This window comes from Oxyura jamaicensis, chromosome 17, assembly GCF_011077185.1.
Source record: "Oxyura jamaicensis isolate SHBP4307 breed ruddy duck chromosome 17, BPBGC_Ojam_1.0, whole genome shotgun sequence".
NCBI classification, from domain to species: domain Eukaryota; kingdom Metazoa; phylum Chordata; class Aves; order Anseriformes; family Anatidae; genus Oxyura; species Oxyura jamaicensis.
In genome coordinates this window covers 5,152,492-5,169,425 of record NC_048909.1, presented here as the reverse complement: position 1 = coordinate 5,169,425, position 16,934 = coordinate 5,152,492, and the positions used below count along the sequence as shown (strand labels likewise).

The 16,934-nt window shown below is 45.6% G+C and overlaps 1 protein-coding gene across 4 annotated transcripts in view; it reads right to left on the bottom strand.

The window, feature by feature from the left end:
• COL27A1 (collagen type XXVII alpha 1 chain) overlaps positions 1–16,934 on the bottom strand; it is a 150,018-nt gene that overhangs the window by 100,877 nt on the left and 32,207 nt on the right. For all 4 annotated transcript variants that reach the window (XM_035341656.1, XM_035341657.1, XM_035341658.1 and 1 more), the window contains 6 exons: positions 15,600–15,653; positions 10,590–10,643; positions 8,664–8,717; positions 3,541–3,585; positions 2,620–2,673; positions 175–219 (listed from right to left, as the gene is read on the bottom strand). In XM_035341656.1, coding sequence (XP_035197547.1) covers positions 175–219; positions 2,620–2,673; positions 3,541–3,585; positions 8,664–8,717; positions 10,590–10,643; positions 15,600–15,653 — 306 coding nt within the window. The remainder of the gene's footprint in view (positions 1–174; positions 220–2,619; positions 2,674–3,540; positions 3,586–8,663; positions 8,718–10,589; positions 10,644–15,599; positions 15,654–16,934) is intronic.

The following is a 16,934-nucleotide window of genomic DNA, read 5'->3' as shown; positions in this document are numbered from 1 at the left end:
TTCAGAGTTTAATTTTAAAAATTTAACAGAGTTTCAATAAACAAGCGGTGTGCGATTCAAATCCCCTGAATCCAACAACTTAAAGGAACTTGTCTCAGGATTGCAGAATTAAGCATACAGTTCATTGAGAAGCACTTTGTAGAAACAAGTAAACACAAATCAAAGGCTGCTTACCCGACTGCCTTTTGGACCAGCTTCCCCTATGGGGCCAGGTAAGCCCTAGAACAGAAGGGAGAAGACAAAGACAAATGTGGACAGGCTTTAACTTCACCTAACGAGCACTGCCAAGTCTCCAGCACCGTCCCTGCATGATTCTGCTTTCAGTGCTGAGTCCAAGGCATATCAACAAAGGAGGAAAAAAAAAAACACGAAATGACACAAACACAAATCTCCCATTGTTGGGGAGCTGTGACTCTGCAGAACCAGAAGCAGCTGCACATAGTGAGCCCTCCCCGGGGCTCAAGTAATGATTTCTGATCATAAAGATCAGAAAGACTAATGCAGCAGGGCCCAGAGGTTGCATTACACTTCAGAAGCAACGTACAGTGATCCTCTGTACCCAACAGCTCTCGTTTCCATTTCTTGCCTAACTGAACACACACCTAGCAGTGACAAATGTATTTTGATACCTGTCTGGGGAACATAGCCGGGCCCTGATGCAGTGATAGAGCCCCTCTAATTTTTACAGCCTACAAGGTCACGTAGCAGTGCAGGTGTCACACATCTCCAACCCTCCACAGCATCAACATCTATTTCTGTCCCTACTGCTGTGAAAAGGAACCCTGTAAAAAATGCATAATGAATTTTCATGTTTATTGTTCTCTAGCAAGTTTCCAGATCAATTTTTATCCAATTCCAAATATTGTTGGGCTTTTTTGGAAGCAAAAAGAGTAATAATAATAAAAAAGGCAAAGTCCGTATTTTCTTTAGCTGGCGGCACTGCATGCACAGCCTGGGTTCTGAAAGTCAACTTGTGCTCTTTTCTGGCTCATGCATCATTGCCAGTCAGAGAACTCAGCCACCGGGGCGAAGTTAACAATTCTGCCTATGATGCACAAATCAAAACAGAGCCAAGCTCGCTCTCCCATAGCGCTGCAGAGCCAGCACAGCTGACAGGAGTAACAAGTAGTAAAATCTCATTAAAGTAAACAGCCCTGATGCTGGATACACACGGCATTCAGATATACTGAAAAAAGCTGCCTTTTTTTTTTTTTTTTTTTTTTTTTTAAAAAAAAAAGTCACTTTCCTGACCCAAACCACATTTTAAGAAAGTGCTTTTGTTCCTCGTATGTCAAGCGCAAATATTTCACCCTGCTTATCTGATGGGCAGAGCACTGCTGTGAATTGCTAAACAGCATTCATTAGCCTTGTATGTCCATTAAAGCTCGGACCGTTTTATATTAGTCATCTAATGCACATTCACACCTAGGAGATTCTTTGGCACGCACATCTCTGAGAGCCTTTCAGGGTATGAATGCAGCATTTAGTCAGGTGCATAAAAACTTCCATCCAGGTCTACCATCTGCATTCTCCAGCACACATCTGTGTATTCCACCTACAATTTGCTGAGTGAGGTACCGATCTAATTTAGAAATTAAAATAGATCAGACACTGCTGATAGTCTGAGGTGGAGGGAATGTGGACTTGTTCTGCGGATCTAGTTCATGTTTAGTCCAAGGCCATGTACATCTGTGTAAAAACTCTCATACAAGCTCATGGGAAGTCTGAAAGACAGCAGACTGCCTGGGGTCTTTGACATCTGCCTACCTTCTTAATTATGTATGTAAATACAAAAATGGGGGAATCCAACCATAATGTGTCCATTTTAAAAAATATGACAAACTCATTTCACTGTAAAATTCTACAGGGCCTGTCTCCTGCCTGCATACAGATTCCAATCAGGGTCTTTTAAATTCTACTTTCTACTTTTCTTCCAACTACTCCACATCTTATATCAGTAAGAAAATAAAGTGTCTGATCCTGATCCATTTTCCTTTACACACTCCTCCATGTTGTCTTAGTAATTTTATTTTTCAGATGGAAGACAAAAACTAGATTTTCATTCTTCTTTTTTGCAGCCGCAAATTTGATTTATATATGCTAGTTGTCCATTTATAACTTTATACATATGAATATATATGATTATATCAGTAAATTTTACTAGCTAAAATCTTTTCATTCAGAAATACACCTTATGTCCCAGCTTTCTAACCTGTTCAACATCAGATGCAAGAAGTTGCCTGAAAGTGAGGAGCTAGCAGCTTTCAGGTTTGTTTCTCTGCTCTGTTTGTTTTCTCATGGTCTAATACTGAAGCAAAAACTTTTCAGATTTTGCTACAGAAATTCAGGTTTTATCCATCAAAATCATAAAATACTTTCTAACAACCTTAGTGTCTCCCTCAGTGAAAGGCCATGGCATTGCTACAGGATCTCGGGCAGGGAAGAAGGAAAGCCGGATGTGGACTTCATCAAGACTTTTCCAACCTAAATGATTCTATGATTCTCTGTTCCAGGGGTCTGCACTGTCTTCAGTGGGGCATGTATTTAGCAGGGCACATATTTAGCTACCTGCACACCCAAATCCCTAGTCTGTGCACAGCACGATGAGATTTACTGCACCTGCCTGCCAGGATAACCTTTGGCACCAGGGCTTCCGTCTGGTCCTCGTTCACCCTGTGGAAAGAAGAGAGAGAAGGTAAAGTGAATGCCACGCTTGGGAAACCTTTTTAGTTACTTTGAGAGGGGGTAGAATGGATTAACTTCATGCAAATTTATAGAGAAGAAGAAAATATTAAAGGTAGATGGAGAAATAAATTAATGAGGGGAAAAAAGCAAGCAGAAGCCCTGTCAGTAGGATCCATGCATTAAGCAAGTGTTGGTATTTCTCCTTCTCCCTCCATCTGCAGTGAAAGCAGCAGATAGTTTGAAACAAGGAGGCTAAGAGAAGGTGTAAGGCTGCATCTATATCTGGCATATGGAAGCATTTTACTGGTGAGGAAGCACTGCCAAAATTCTTCAGAACTAAATGGATTCATGTATAATATCCTTTAACATCATTGCTAACAGGGCCTGCTATTCATTGCCCTTTTTTTCTGAACTGCAAACATCAGACTTAACCAAATAAAGGGGGGATGGAAAAGGGGAGAGGGGGAATGGGCTTTGGGAGGGGAATTACATGTTAGTACTTAATATGATGCGGCTAGTAAACTCCAGGTGAAATTAATGTAAAAGAAAAAAAAAGGGGGGAATAGGGTGAGCTGGTATTTCTTCCACCACATTAACCTACGTGGTTGAGCAATTAAAAATTAGAAATTCAATTTAGAAACTCCAAGGCAGTGTCTTCCCACCAACCTGCTGATGCTCAGTGTGTGTGCATAGCTCCTGGCAGTGCAGGACCTCACTGTGCATCCCCTGTGTGTACCAAGCTGCCCCTGGCAGGAGCTGGCTGTCCACACTGAGCAGGCTGTACAGGATCCAAACTAGCATCAGAGTCAGTCAATCCATCCCTCTTTGCAGGTTGAGGAAATTGAGAAGACTCACCTGGTCTCCAGGGTGACCTGGTGGTCCAGGGTACCCTTTATATCCCTGTTGAAATAGGGTGAAAAAGATGAATTAGAAAACAAAAATAATTATTTATATAAGGTTTGGTTTGAATTTCTCTTTGCAGGTAGGACTAAAGTTCTGACAAGAAGCAGGTCTTTGGATATGGGCTAGCACTACACAATCATAACCTTTTAATGTGCTACTTTGTTTGCACAGCCCAAATCCTGCTGATGCTCCCAGGCTGTGCTGCAAGGCGGTGTGGCAGCAGCCTGCAACACCAGGGTCTGGCTGGCAGCTACCTGAGAAGGAGTTGCTCCATCAACAGACAGTTGTACCTACAATCAGGTCTGGCTATTTGTAATCCACACTGTTATCCTTCATCCTTAGGAAACCACAGGCCTGTAGGGTAAAGTGTTAGCTTTGGGCAAGTTGGGGGACTTGAGCTGCTTCCTTCAGAAAAGCCTGGCTCTCAACTGCAGATCTCAAGCCCACGGTGAAAGCACTGATCATTCCTGTGTAATTTCATCTGGCAGTTCTTGCACCAATCCCTACATGAAGTAGGTCACTCGCATTTCAGAGAGAGCCCTCACTTTTGCTTTAGAAGTTGAAATGCCATAGGAAACAGCACCAAAACCACTTACTGCCATGGGAAGTTTCAGCTTGGTTTCTAGCTTGAACTTGTCTAGCTTCCAGCTTTTCTAATCTAATTATTACACAGTATGACAACATCCAGAGCTCTTCATTATCAAGCTACCTAAAATGGTGAGCGAGCTCTCTCTTAACCTGATTTCTGCTGAATTACTTTGAATGAGTTTCTTAATCCAGTTTGCTAGCTGGCAGGTGTTGCAGGCTTCAAATCATTCTCACAGGTCTTTCATAAACCTGCTTCAGTTTTCTTTTCTTTTTTTTTTTTTTTTTTTTTTTTGAGATGCAGACACTGGAGCTTTACAACGGTAGCCTGTTCAGCTGCAGACTGATCAGTATGTATTTTAAGACAGTTCCCTTTCCCCAGGATTTAGCTAAATCTCTCTCCAAACACCGGCTAAATTCTACAAGTGGCAGGCACTTCAGATTTTTTTTGTTTCCCTTTATTATGTTACTTCAGCTATTTAAAACAAATCAAAACTCTGTCAAGTGGAGTCAGAGCAGATTAGAAGATTAAATTCGGTTAGAGAGGTGATTGTTTAGCTGGGCTACTAGAAAGACTGAAAAAAAAGGGGGGGGGGGGGGGCAGAAAATGTAACCTGAAGCAAATGAACAGAGAAAACAAACACGAAATAATCCTTGTGCACATACTACAGAAATAACAAAAGGCTTTCAGGGTGGGTTACAACTGCTAATTGCAACTCAGCCCCTGCTCCTCGCCCTGTCCTGGCCCAGGGCTTCCCGCACACGTTGCCTGTCTGCGAAGCCCACGGGGAGCAGCCCCCTGCTCTGGAAGCCCCGACCAAGCCCTGGCCAAGGCCTCAGCCTCTCGCCTCCCTCACCAGATGAACCCAGGCCTGTTTCTGCTCCCAGGTCCACACCTCTGCTTTAACTGCTTTTTTATTCTTCCCATGGGCTATTTTAGACCTGCAGCCTAAGCCTGCGCTGGCGGAGGTATGCAATGCTCTCAGCCATCCTGGCTACTACCCACTCCCCTTCGCATTCCTCCTTGCTTGTTATTTCAGACATTTTGGCCTGGAAAAACGTCAATTCCCTTTTCACCGAATCTCTCCCCTGCTCAACCTTGCTGATGTATCACGGCCCGCTCTTTCTGAGCTGCACACCCCGAGAAGGTGGTGGACGATCTGAAAAACCATCTGGCTACCGGCTGGCCCTTATCTGAACTTCCTAGAAGGTTCTTTCTCTGAATGCTGTTAGCACGTTTCAGCCCGTGGCTCCTACACTGGAAGTGCCCAGCAGCATCTAGAGCAGCACCAGCAGATGGGATTCCCTGCACAGCTCCAGCAGTCTGCCCCTCGAGATCCTGTCATGTTTAGCTGCTCTCTGGTTCCTGGACAAGGCCCAGCTCTGGCAGAAAGGAGGGGAGATGGCTGGGATTGCAAAGGTCCAAACCCACCTGGGTGTGGAAGGCCAGACACGGCCTGTCCCTGCAGCCAGGACCAGTAGGGTGCTGTGAGACCGAGGGAGTCTGTTCTGGTACCCACCTCACCTCTTCCAGAGAGCTGCCAGCAAAAACAGCCTGGGGTTCAGCATGGCCAGACACACCTTGGCACAGCATGGAGCCCATGGGTTTCTTCCCAGCTCCTCCAGCCACGGCCTGGAGCAGGAGCTACGTCTGTTTCCAGAGAGCTGGAGCAGTTACCTCCATGGATATACACCCCCAGAGAAGTCCCATTCCTTCCACTGACAAGACAGAGGTGCCTGACTGCTCTGGATCATCCTGCTGTGGCTGGGTTCCTGCAGGACAGGGATTTCAAGCCTCTGCTGTCCACCTAGGGCAGGAGGCTGGGTGACAGCCCCCTCAGGCACTCAAAGCATGCCCTGAGCTAACGTCTGCACCAAGCACTGCACTGCTATCTCTAAAACGGTAAGTGAATTCCACTGAAGTTAAATACATACTCTACTGCTCTTGCATCCTATTAAATACCCTCTTCACTATTTATAGTGAGCTCTGGGAAGCTTCAAATGCGTGTTTCTTGACAGTATATTGCAGTTATTTCTGTCTCAGGTTAATTATAATGAGGAGAAAACAGAAAAGCTTGTATATGCTGAAGTTAGCTGGAATGTGAAAGCATTTACCTGCTAAATCCTCTTCAAATAGCTCTAAAATGGCAGGGCAGAGGGTATGAAAACAACTGCATTTGCTCTTTTATCCAAACACTTCCTGATGATTACAGGGTGTTCAACACAAAGGGCTGTGATTTAGAAAGGAAATTGCACTCCAGTGAACGATTTGCTCATCTGTGATGATATTTATAATTCACGCTATCCTAGCTGTAAGGAACCATCCTGCACTTTGATAGGAAATGTAAGGAGTAAAGAGGCCAGCGAGCGAGATCAGCATGACACGATGTTTTCAAGCACTGATCAGTTTGCAGCTCTGCCTTTAGTCCCTCAGCGACTTTAGCAGAGCTTCTTCTTTCTCTGTTGCTGTCCTGCACAATCTTGCACTTTGCTACAACCACTGGCTTCTCCACAGCATTTGAGGCCGACAGTAACGATGCAGTGAGTGCTGCTGAGATGTCTGTGCATGGCAGACCAGGCTCTCTGGTCCTACAAAGAGCCAAAGGTGTGTATCCACGAGGCAGGCGCTGTGGCGTAAGCTACGCTGTCCAAAACCATATGCTGCTTGCTTGTGGCTCCAGCTCACGCTGCTGAGACATTCACTTCATTTAGTGAGATAAGTGTTTTGTTTCTTTTGCCTCTTTGAAAGTTTCTACACAGAATTCTCAGATCAAAGCCTTCAGAGCTCTTTTCATTGTCCCCCATGGAGACAGAGGGAGGGATGTCCATTTCCAAGGCGTAGCTGTTTTCTGGTAGCCAAGCTGTGTTGCCTATTTTCAGCCAAACACCAGCATATTTTCACTGGGAGAATGCCAGCAGGGAATCCAAATAAAGATTTTTCCAAACTTTTCTCCAACAGCTGTAATTTTTTTTTCTTAATACAGGATGCTAATAAAAGCCAGGTTACACCAAAACCACTGCCAGGCTAGTGCTACTGGGAGGTACTTTTTTTTTAAGCTGTACCAAAGGAAAAAATTCTGCATCCAACTTGTTCATTACTCAAAGAAACAGAAGCATACCCCTGCCTTCATCCTGTCCTAGGGAAGCCAAGATCAGATGTGAAGGCCATGTGCTGGACTCAGGAATGTTTGTTCAATCTCTTATTCCTTGACCATTTTTTTCCACTACGAGGCCTTGTTTTCCTGACATTGCATTTTGCTGATCATAACCACAAGGTTTTGTTTTATGAGCTGTTATACCAGGAAGATGATATTCTTTGCACCTTATTTGTTAGAACTTGTTTGTGACAGCAAAAGATGGCTAATTAATCACTCTTCTACTCCTAGCTCCATACAGCACGATCAGCTTTGGAAGTCGAAAAATAAACACAGTCCCCTACTCTTACCAGTTTGATTCCAATATAAAGCATACAACGAACTGTTGTGGAGAGGAAGGGTTTCTTTCAGCATCCTCCAGAGCTTTTTTCTCTGCGTACAGTATTAAAGCATACTTGAGTAGGTGTTTGCGTGCAGCTAATTGGCCTGAGGAACAGCAATATATCTTCAACTGCCCATTGACCAAGAGTGCTGATTTTAACTGCTTGACTTTGCTCTGTCAGTGTTGGCTCGCTGGGAAGGAGAATCATGTCTGCTGAGCCCAGCTATCAAACAGCTCCCTTCAACAGCTTCCAGAAAACCAAACCAACCTGCCAAAACAGCCTGGAACTGGAAGGTCAGCTGAAGTGTCCTTGATATATGAAAGGTGTGGACTCAAGGTATGGATCACTAAGGTACTGTGGTGTGGACTTGTACATGTGAACACACACACACACGCCCTGCTGCAACATGAAGGATGGAAGGATCTTAAATGCTCTATCCCCGTGTGTCATTTTCTAGGCATAGGCATGTTGCTGGTAATGCTAATGTTGAAACATCAATGTGGAAGCAAATAAAGCAAAACCTGACTGGTGCTGTTAGTCTCCAGGCAAAATAGAGCAGAGGCCTACAGATGTTTTGTTTGAAATATGTGTTAGCAGGAGAGACAGTCAGGTTTTCCCCTGGAGTGCCTAAACCTGTCCTGAATCCAACCTTTGAGTACTGATGCATAGGTCCACCCGGTTAACATATGAGCTGAGCCAGATCTGAACTCAGCCTCCTCATGAGGACCCAGTGTCAGGGTGCAGAGGGATGATGCCATGCAGTGGACAACACATAGAAAGAAGGAAGAGAAACCTGGATTCAGAATTTCATTCCGTACTCATACAGAGTGTTGCTGTTACAACCCCCAGGCAGTTGCTTCAGCCCTATGTCATGGTTTACACACCTGTGAAACAGGCAGAAGACTTTTTTGCTGGGTATCGGTGCTTAATTGAATCTTTCAGCTAGAGTTAGAGGAGGGCATTTCCAATTAACAACAGTGATTTTATCCCTTAGAAAAGGACATACACTTACCTTTCTACCAGGTGGTCCGGGGAACCCAGTCAAACCAGGCAAGCCCACGTCTCCCTGTAGGAAGCAAGCAGGTTGCATTAGTTTTCAGCAGCATTGTCCCTGTGCTTAGCATACTGTTACTGAAATTATTTTGCCTATGGTAGTACCCAGCTATTGAGATTTCTGATTCTAATTGCGACACTTCAAAAACAGAATGGGTAAGAACTGTAGATTTAAACACCATCTCTTTAAACTGGCTTATATAAATTATAAACCCAGTTAATTAGTGACAGCTGCTGCTGGAGCCCAGCTTTTCACCAGCAGAATGAGCCTTTAAAAAAAGGCTCTCATTCAGCCACTTGCTTCATTTGCCTTTCGATAGGTGTTTAAGTCTCTAAGGCAAGAAAATTCTAGCTTTTAAATGCAACAAGAACAACAGATATCCCCTGCCAAATCCTGTGGTTCTGCTCATACTGTGCTACCACGCTGGCTCAGCTCACGGCTCCAGTTCAGGTGGCTCTGTTGGTGTAGGCATTTAACCTGCCTACATAATATGGACTGAACCTTTACAGGCTGCTCTTGGGAGAGGCTTTTCGGTGGCCTGCACTTCTGAAAAGAGATTGCATCACTTCCCAGCTGGCAAACCCAAGTCATCATAGAAAGAGAGAAGCGCTTTGGTGTGGGAACTCTCTAACATCCGATCCATTAGCACAAGTATATTTTGGCCTCCTCTGATTAGGATCAAAAAAAAAACCTTTAGGGTCTCTAACATTTGGAGTATCTAGCTTGAAAATGAGGCATCACTCCAAAGTCCTGCTGGAAATTTCTTGTTTGTATTACTGCTAACAGGAACAAAGCCTTGTTAACATGAGCTGAAAGCGATCTGGATCTCTCCCTTTCTTACATTAAGCATGCTTGCAAGAGAACAGTTCCAGACTGTCCGTGTGGATGGTTTCCATGTGATGCCGTTCCAATATAGCACCCGACATTTCAAAAGGCATCTCGTGCTGTTAAGTTAAAGGCATCATTTCAGACTTAGCCATCTCATTGTGTTAGTGTCACCCTCCATCTCACGTTTGTGTGGCGTGCAGTACTTCATTGAGGCATCTGGTTTCAAATGAAGGGCCTGAGCTCTTCGTGGCTGATGCTTTCTATTAGCTGTGCATTTACAGCAAGGCTTATGATGAAAGGAAGAGAAGCAGGCTTCTTGCCCTGAACATGAATTATGAAGCATTGTGCAGACACTACTGAAAGAAGTAACTGAGGTAGATGCTGGGAAGCTCTGATCACTCTTCTATTCATTTCTAGACTTCTGTGAGGCCTTGCTGCTTCAGTAAAATTCACTCAGCTGTGAAACAGCAAAAAGGGGGCTCATAATTCATTGAAAGGAATTAGCAAGACAACTCTGATCCTTAACAGTTGCTACATCCAGAAAGCAGCCACGCTTCCCAGTTGTGTGTGTGCTTTGTGTCAATTTGAGGAGACGTTGGTGGGAAGGCTTCTGGTTACCACACAGCAGGATCCACACTTTGGCAGTGCAGTGGTCTGAGAAGTTCTCCTCTGCCAGTGAGACGGCAAAACTGCTCTCAAAGCAGCAGTCTGCTGAGGGCTGCGTTTCTGACGGGAGGCGAAGCACTGCTCCTCAGCAAGAACATCATTTCTTTTGCCTTCAAGGTTTTAAGTTTGGGCTGCAGGTTACACCTAAGACAGATAAACACCTGGACAACAAAAAGCTGTGGCAGCAGGCACTTCCGTGCTCTGTGGCCACTACCTTAGCTGACTCTTTGGTCCTGAATCCAGGGTCTATGTCTTAATTTTTAGTCCTAAATCTACCTGAGTGGCTGTGCAGTTTATGGCTGCAGTATGGACCTCCTCCACATGAACGCACAGGGCTTATACAATAAGTCCAGCACAGTCTTGATTCCTGTGTAGCCTGGTCAGTCTTACCTTCTGTCCAGTGCGAGCTTTTCCAGGCGACAGCCCAGGATCTCCTTTCTGACCCTGAAACAAAAAACTTAAATTAATGACATAATCTAAGGATCCTGCCCATAGATATTGTTTTGATTTCACCAAGACCCCAGATTAGAAACACATGGTTTTATCTCTGTTTCATCCTCGAATCTCAATTGCTACACCTAAAGAGCTATCCCTACAGCCCCTGGGTATAGCTCTGTTCTCCTGGGGCTGCTCTGGGTGACTGAGTGCTGCTGCTAAAGGGTTGAGTTTTAAATGGAATTTGACAGTATTAAATTGACTAAAGAAAGGATATCTGGAAGACGGCAACATCAGGACTTTTGATACTTATTAGACTAGACAGCTGTGATTTCTTCCTTGTCTACAAGTACCATCACAAAAATAATTACCAAGCCTATTACTGCGGCTAAACCGTCTTTCTTAACAACTTCCTAGCTGCTGTTGCTTTCTTTAACTGTGGGGAATAGATGAAACTGGAGAGAAAGTTACACTAATTAGACAGCACCAGCAGCCGGAGCAATTGTGAGGCTTTCAGGCTGGCGGAGGGAAGAGGCACACTTTATCTTAAGTGGCAGTATGCATTATTTTCTTGTTCAATAACCGTGACGAGAGAAACTACAATTGAAGACCGATCTTCTGACAAACACAGACTGGAATTTCAGCAGCATATGAACATCTAATTTCAGTAGATTCCTTTGAAAATCCTGATTTAAAATCTTAAAAAGAGGAAAGGTGGTGTGTTTACCTAACAGGTTAAGAGACAGAAGCAGGAAAAAGTAGAAGAGATTTGAAGCATGCCAGATTCTTTTGGCAGGGGAGAGGTAAGGCTTAGCACGCCCAGCAGCTTAGGTCTGTATAACATCGTGCTGGCACGGCCAGGACAGTATCAGGCACTGGCTGTGTAACACCACTGGGATCACAAACAAGTCCCTATCTCTGCATGCCACGTCGGCAGCATGGGATTCAAAACTAACCCCCAAGCACAGAACAGTTGTGAGGGGTAATTAATCTTTGTCAAGTGAAGTGCTTGGAGGGAAAGCGAGATCCTACAAAGGAGTAATAATATTTACTACCTGGCCTTTCTCATTGACAGCACAAAGATCTAGCTATGGCCAGCTGATTTTCCATGCAGCATCACTGTGACGACATCCCAGACGTACTTCCCACCTAGCGGAGTGTCAGTCTCCCCTTCTCCTCCTCCACCAGCCATCACAAGGTTCTGGGAGAGACTGCTTGGCTACGGACTGTAGGGAGCACTGCTGATTCAAGGCAGATGCGTCTGTACAGATTCTGAATGAAGGCTGCCTGCCTTCCAAGCAGTAAATGAAGTCATGCAGGCGATCTTGCTTTGCACACAGCTGCTCTCAGGGCAATTCTCCCACTCTTTGAGCAGGCCGTGGGTGCTATCATTGCTTGGAACAGGTTACAGCAGTAAAATCACAGGGTATTGACTTCTACTCTGCAAAATGAATATAGTGCTGCTGGTAGACACCCACCACCCTCCACAAATGTGCTCAGTGAGATGACTCCAAGCAAGCCTTGCAGAGGAATACAAGCCTCTCACATTTTTCCCTGGAAAGCTCCAGACCATGTTAGTGAGGACTGTGCCTCATACCACGGTTCTATTTTCAACACTGCTGCAGTCCTCACACAGGGGGGGAGCTCGGCCATGGCGCAATCACACTTTCCTAAGATTAATCAACAAGACTGCATCAGGGCCAGAGAGAACAGATGGCTAGATGTTGAGGGCTGCGACTGAGGATGAAGTGCCCAACTCTTCTCGTGCAGCAACCACAACATGAGAATTACCTACACCTTGTCCATCGGCACCTTGCCCACAAGCCTCTCGCTTCCCCCTCCTGACTTCCTCTTGTAAAGGAAGAAATTGCTTTCTTCTTTTTTTTTTTTTTTTTTTTTTTTCCCTACCTGGGAGAAGTGGACAGCTGTGCAATTGAAACACCTCAGCTTTGCAATCCCACTAATAGTATTTCAAACATCAGAGGCATCAGAGCCAAACCATTCACTAAAAGGAAAATTCAACTTTGCCTCACGCTGTAACAAGAGAGATTTATCCAGGGCAGTCATCTAAGCAAAACATACCAGCATCTGAGGCAAAGGCTTCTGGATGAGAAATACAAACCCAACTCTGGTAGTTCCTTTGGAAAACACACCTTGCCGGACAGGTAACTTTCCTCCCGGTCCCAAACACTCCTAGGACATCCTCAGAGCTGCATTAGCAAGAACACCCCTCCTGCCCCCGCAGCAGGTTACAGATCCCACAGCCAGCATCCCCAGCCAAATAGATGGCTGCATCTGTTTAAGAGGTTATCTGTAACAATCAGGCTTTTCTAATTAGATGCAACAGCAATTTTGCAACTGCCAAGGACAAAAAAATGAAATGCCAAGAAGTGGCAGGAAGGCCTCTTCAAGTGTTGCACGTTATAAATTGCTGAGAAAAGCACATGAGCTAATTTCTCGGGTGGCACGAGTGGGTGTACTGCCACTGAAGTCAGTGGAAGCATGCCCAAACAGATCAGTGGGAATTTGGCTCCGCAGCCACATACAGCTCCGTGCAAAGAGAGCTAAGTACAAGCTTAGCTTGCTCAGTACAAGGGCCTGTGACTGCTCAGCTCCAGCCACCAGAACAAGGTGGGCTCCGCACAGGACGGATTCAGAAATAACATCAGTCTGACAACACAACACTGGTGCTCGCCAGCACAATACACCCGGAGGAAAGATGCACACGGACATCTCGGGCAGCTGCAGTGCTGAATCACATCCATCGTACGTAGGCACTGACCGACCTTGTGAGTGCTCTGTTAATTCAGCCCATAAAAACTCTGCTCCCGGTTACTTCCTAAGTGACAATGACTTGGTGTTAGTCATTATTTCCAAGCTATATCTATCTGGGAAAGTTCAGTTTCCTTTCCCGAGCTGCTCCTTCTATCCCATGTTATTAATGGCTGTTCAGGGAAGACCTGGCCCAGCCAGCGCTGCCACCTGAAGGCTCCCGGCACAAGTTCTGGCTGGGGCTGCCCTTCACAGTCCATAACTTTGGCCATGGGCTGGATGTGCTAAGAAGGTATCAGGTTCCAGGTGCAGGTTTGTCAAGCCTGGTGAAGGGAATTGGTATTTAAAATGTAAGGAGGTGAAATCCCTTTCTTTCCTGTGACTCCCAGCTTCTGGGACTGGTGTAACACCAGAGGTGTTAGGGGAAGGAGGGAAGTCAACGTCCTGGGAGCTGATACTCATCTTCCAAAAGCTGCTTCATATGCAAAGGTCCTGCAAATGTGGCATCGCAGGCTCTCCTTACTAGAGGTGGAGTTACATCTGGGCCCAGGTTACAGCTCTCAGATCCCTTTGCAAACTCAATGTTTCTTGTGACAAAGCCTCATGAAGAACAGCCTGATCCTGCAAATGGTGCCTGGGTAAAATTACACTACGCAGTACGGACTGGTGGCACCAGATGTCTGCTGCCGACTGCTACAGCCATCCCCCAGCTGAGGGCTTCTGCTGCCAGACAGACTGTGAAATACTTATAGGAAGTTTTAATTTCTAATAGGAGGCCAGCCAAATAAAGCTTTATTACAGCCAGATGATGATTTCTGACAAGGTATTGGACTAAAGTTCAAAAAAAAAATCCTATAGCATACAAAAACAGTTTGATTGCACAGATTGGATCAGGCTGAATTTGCAGGACTGGAAGTTAGGTAACAAAGACTTTGATTTGACTTGTAAAACTCAGCACGTGTGATCTGGAAATCACTGATGGAGAATAAATGCAGAACACTGAGATATAGAACTTTTACAGCCTCACTTTGCAGGCCATAGAGCCATACTTCAGAATTTAAAACAGCTGCTGCTCACCACCACGTCTCCAGTGCCTAATTTTTAATCGCGTAATGGCAGCACGCCAGGTTTCCAGAATCTTTTTCCCAGAGCATCAGTAGTGCTTACAACGGCTCTGCCTACTGATGAGATCATAAAAAGAAAGGAATCTTGCTTGCACCTTTCTCTGTGTTTGGCTGAAACATCCTACAGCTTCCTTGTTAGTGAAAACCTCTGCGAAGCTCTGCCCTTCGAAACTCAACGACCGTTTGGCCCCAGAAAGACATTACAAGACATAAATCCATTCCCGTGTAACCGATGACACCAAAACAATGCAAACAAATTTCCCAAGAACTTCACAGACTTGAGGCAGCACAAAGTCTCACACACAGGAACAAGCTGGGAATTCAAACACCTTTCTGGAGGATTTTGCAGCACTGAATTAGCTCCCCTTCAGAGCTGAATCCGTGTAAACGTCCCTGGGCAAGGACAGGGGCCTGGCAGAGGGGGATGCCCCCAGCACCATGGGGGGACACATGCACAGGATAAAAAAAAGGGGGAAAACACAGGGTTCTGGCACTGAGACCTCACAGGTGACTCACAGATGAGGACATCTAGGAGCAAGCAGTTTGGGAAGAGTGCTGGCTGCCCAGGAACTCTGCAGATGGAAGGAGAAGTCAGGGACCTTCAGGAGGAGGAAGGCAGAGGAGAAGCGGGTGCTGCTGGCCCCCCACTGCTGTGTGGATGCGAAGGCAGATGAATCGGCCGCAAAATACACGAGAAATAAAGTGAGCAAATCAGGACGTGGTGAGACTTTGTGAGTGGGAGGCTTCCGCTGCCCTCATCTCAGCAAAGCAGCGTGCTCCCTGGCACAGAGCAAGCTTCAGCGGGATCCTAATTAGGCAGTGTTTGAAATTAGGGAGAACCGAGAACGATGGCGCACAGCGGGGTCTCCCGCAGGCACAGGAAAAGGCTTGTGCTGTGCTGCTGGAGGGCCTGTGCCGAGCAGAGGGGAGGGGATAAATGGCTTCAGCTTCTCCTTGTTTTGTGTGGGGCAGGACGAAAAAAGGCTGAACTTCCCCCTCTGGTACGTCTCTGAAATGAGAAGGCAAAAGCTCTGAGAAGGCAAAACTCCTCGTGCCAATGAATACTTACTTTCAGGCCTGGGGGGCCAGGTAAGCCAGGGTTTCCGTGGGGACCCGGAGGACCCTAAAAAACACAACAAACACAAAACGTTAGTCAAGAGGCAGATGTCCGCGGCAGTCACAAGAGCTGCAGGGAGGCCGGACCTGCCAGCGCCAGGACGCAGCGTTAGCGGGACCCTCCTCGGGCAGCCCGCAGGTGGTAACAGCAGCCACCCGTTCCTCACCTGTGCAGAAGGTGACACTTGTCCCCACAAGATACGTGACAACAGGGTGCTTCAGTGGCACCAAACATCCCACGACCAGGAACAGCAGCTACCTGGGGTCAGGGGAGGGAAACCTGCACAAGGAGTCCCAGCAGGAAGGGACGGAGGTAGGCAGAGGGCAGAGGAAGGGTGTGGGGGTGGTAATAAGTTGTGTTTTTTTTTTTTGGTGAAAATGGAAGAGAACAGAAGTAGTTACTAAAAGGAAAATTTTAATTGCTCAGCTATTTATTTAAGATGAGCTCTTTTCCCCTACAAGGCAAACAGATTTTTGTCTTTAGAGGCTTGAAAGAGAATGGATGGTAGGACAGTAAAATGAGGGCAGCGGAGGCAGGACCCCGTTTAAACCGTTTAACTTGGCATTCTTGCATAGGTCTCACAAGCCAGTGACACTGCCAGGGTATCCACCTTAGGTCACATAACACCGGTATGTCCTTTTACATCGTGTTTTAAAAGCACTCTGCATATTTTCCGAAGCCTATTTAAGGAATTATCTGGAATAAGCAGCTAAGAATAGTTTATCCTGGGATTGTATATAGCACAAAAGATCTGTTAACCTTTCAGGCAGAAGTAATAATAATTCTAAGGCCTCTTGAACGCGTTCCTGGGAGATGAAACAACCTGAAGATTCAATTCCAAGGGCTCCTGTTCTGCCAGCACTGTGTGAGCTTTACACCACCATCAGGAGCACTTTAATGTACCCTCCAGTGAGGAGGAGTACAGGCTAGGGGATAAAAAGCCAGTCAAGTGCTTTCTCAGTAAGCTGTAGTATTTCCAATAAGCACTTTAGCATATGTAGGGCCAAAATCTTCAGGATCTGATTTCCAAGGAAGGTCGCTGCAATTAAACATGCGACTGCCAGCCAAGTTCAGTGCCCTTGCCCTCTTTTGAAAGAGTATCAGTGGGGTAATGTTTATTCAGTTTTATTTTTACTACACTGTAATAGAAAATAAAGGCTTTTTTGTCTAGCTATTGTATCTTGTGGTATAGACAGTTGATGAGTGCTCAGCACTATTTCACAACCCATGCTGCTCTGCTGTAACAAGCTGTTCAATTAAAGAGCTGAGACTGAACTTTTCAAAGGA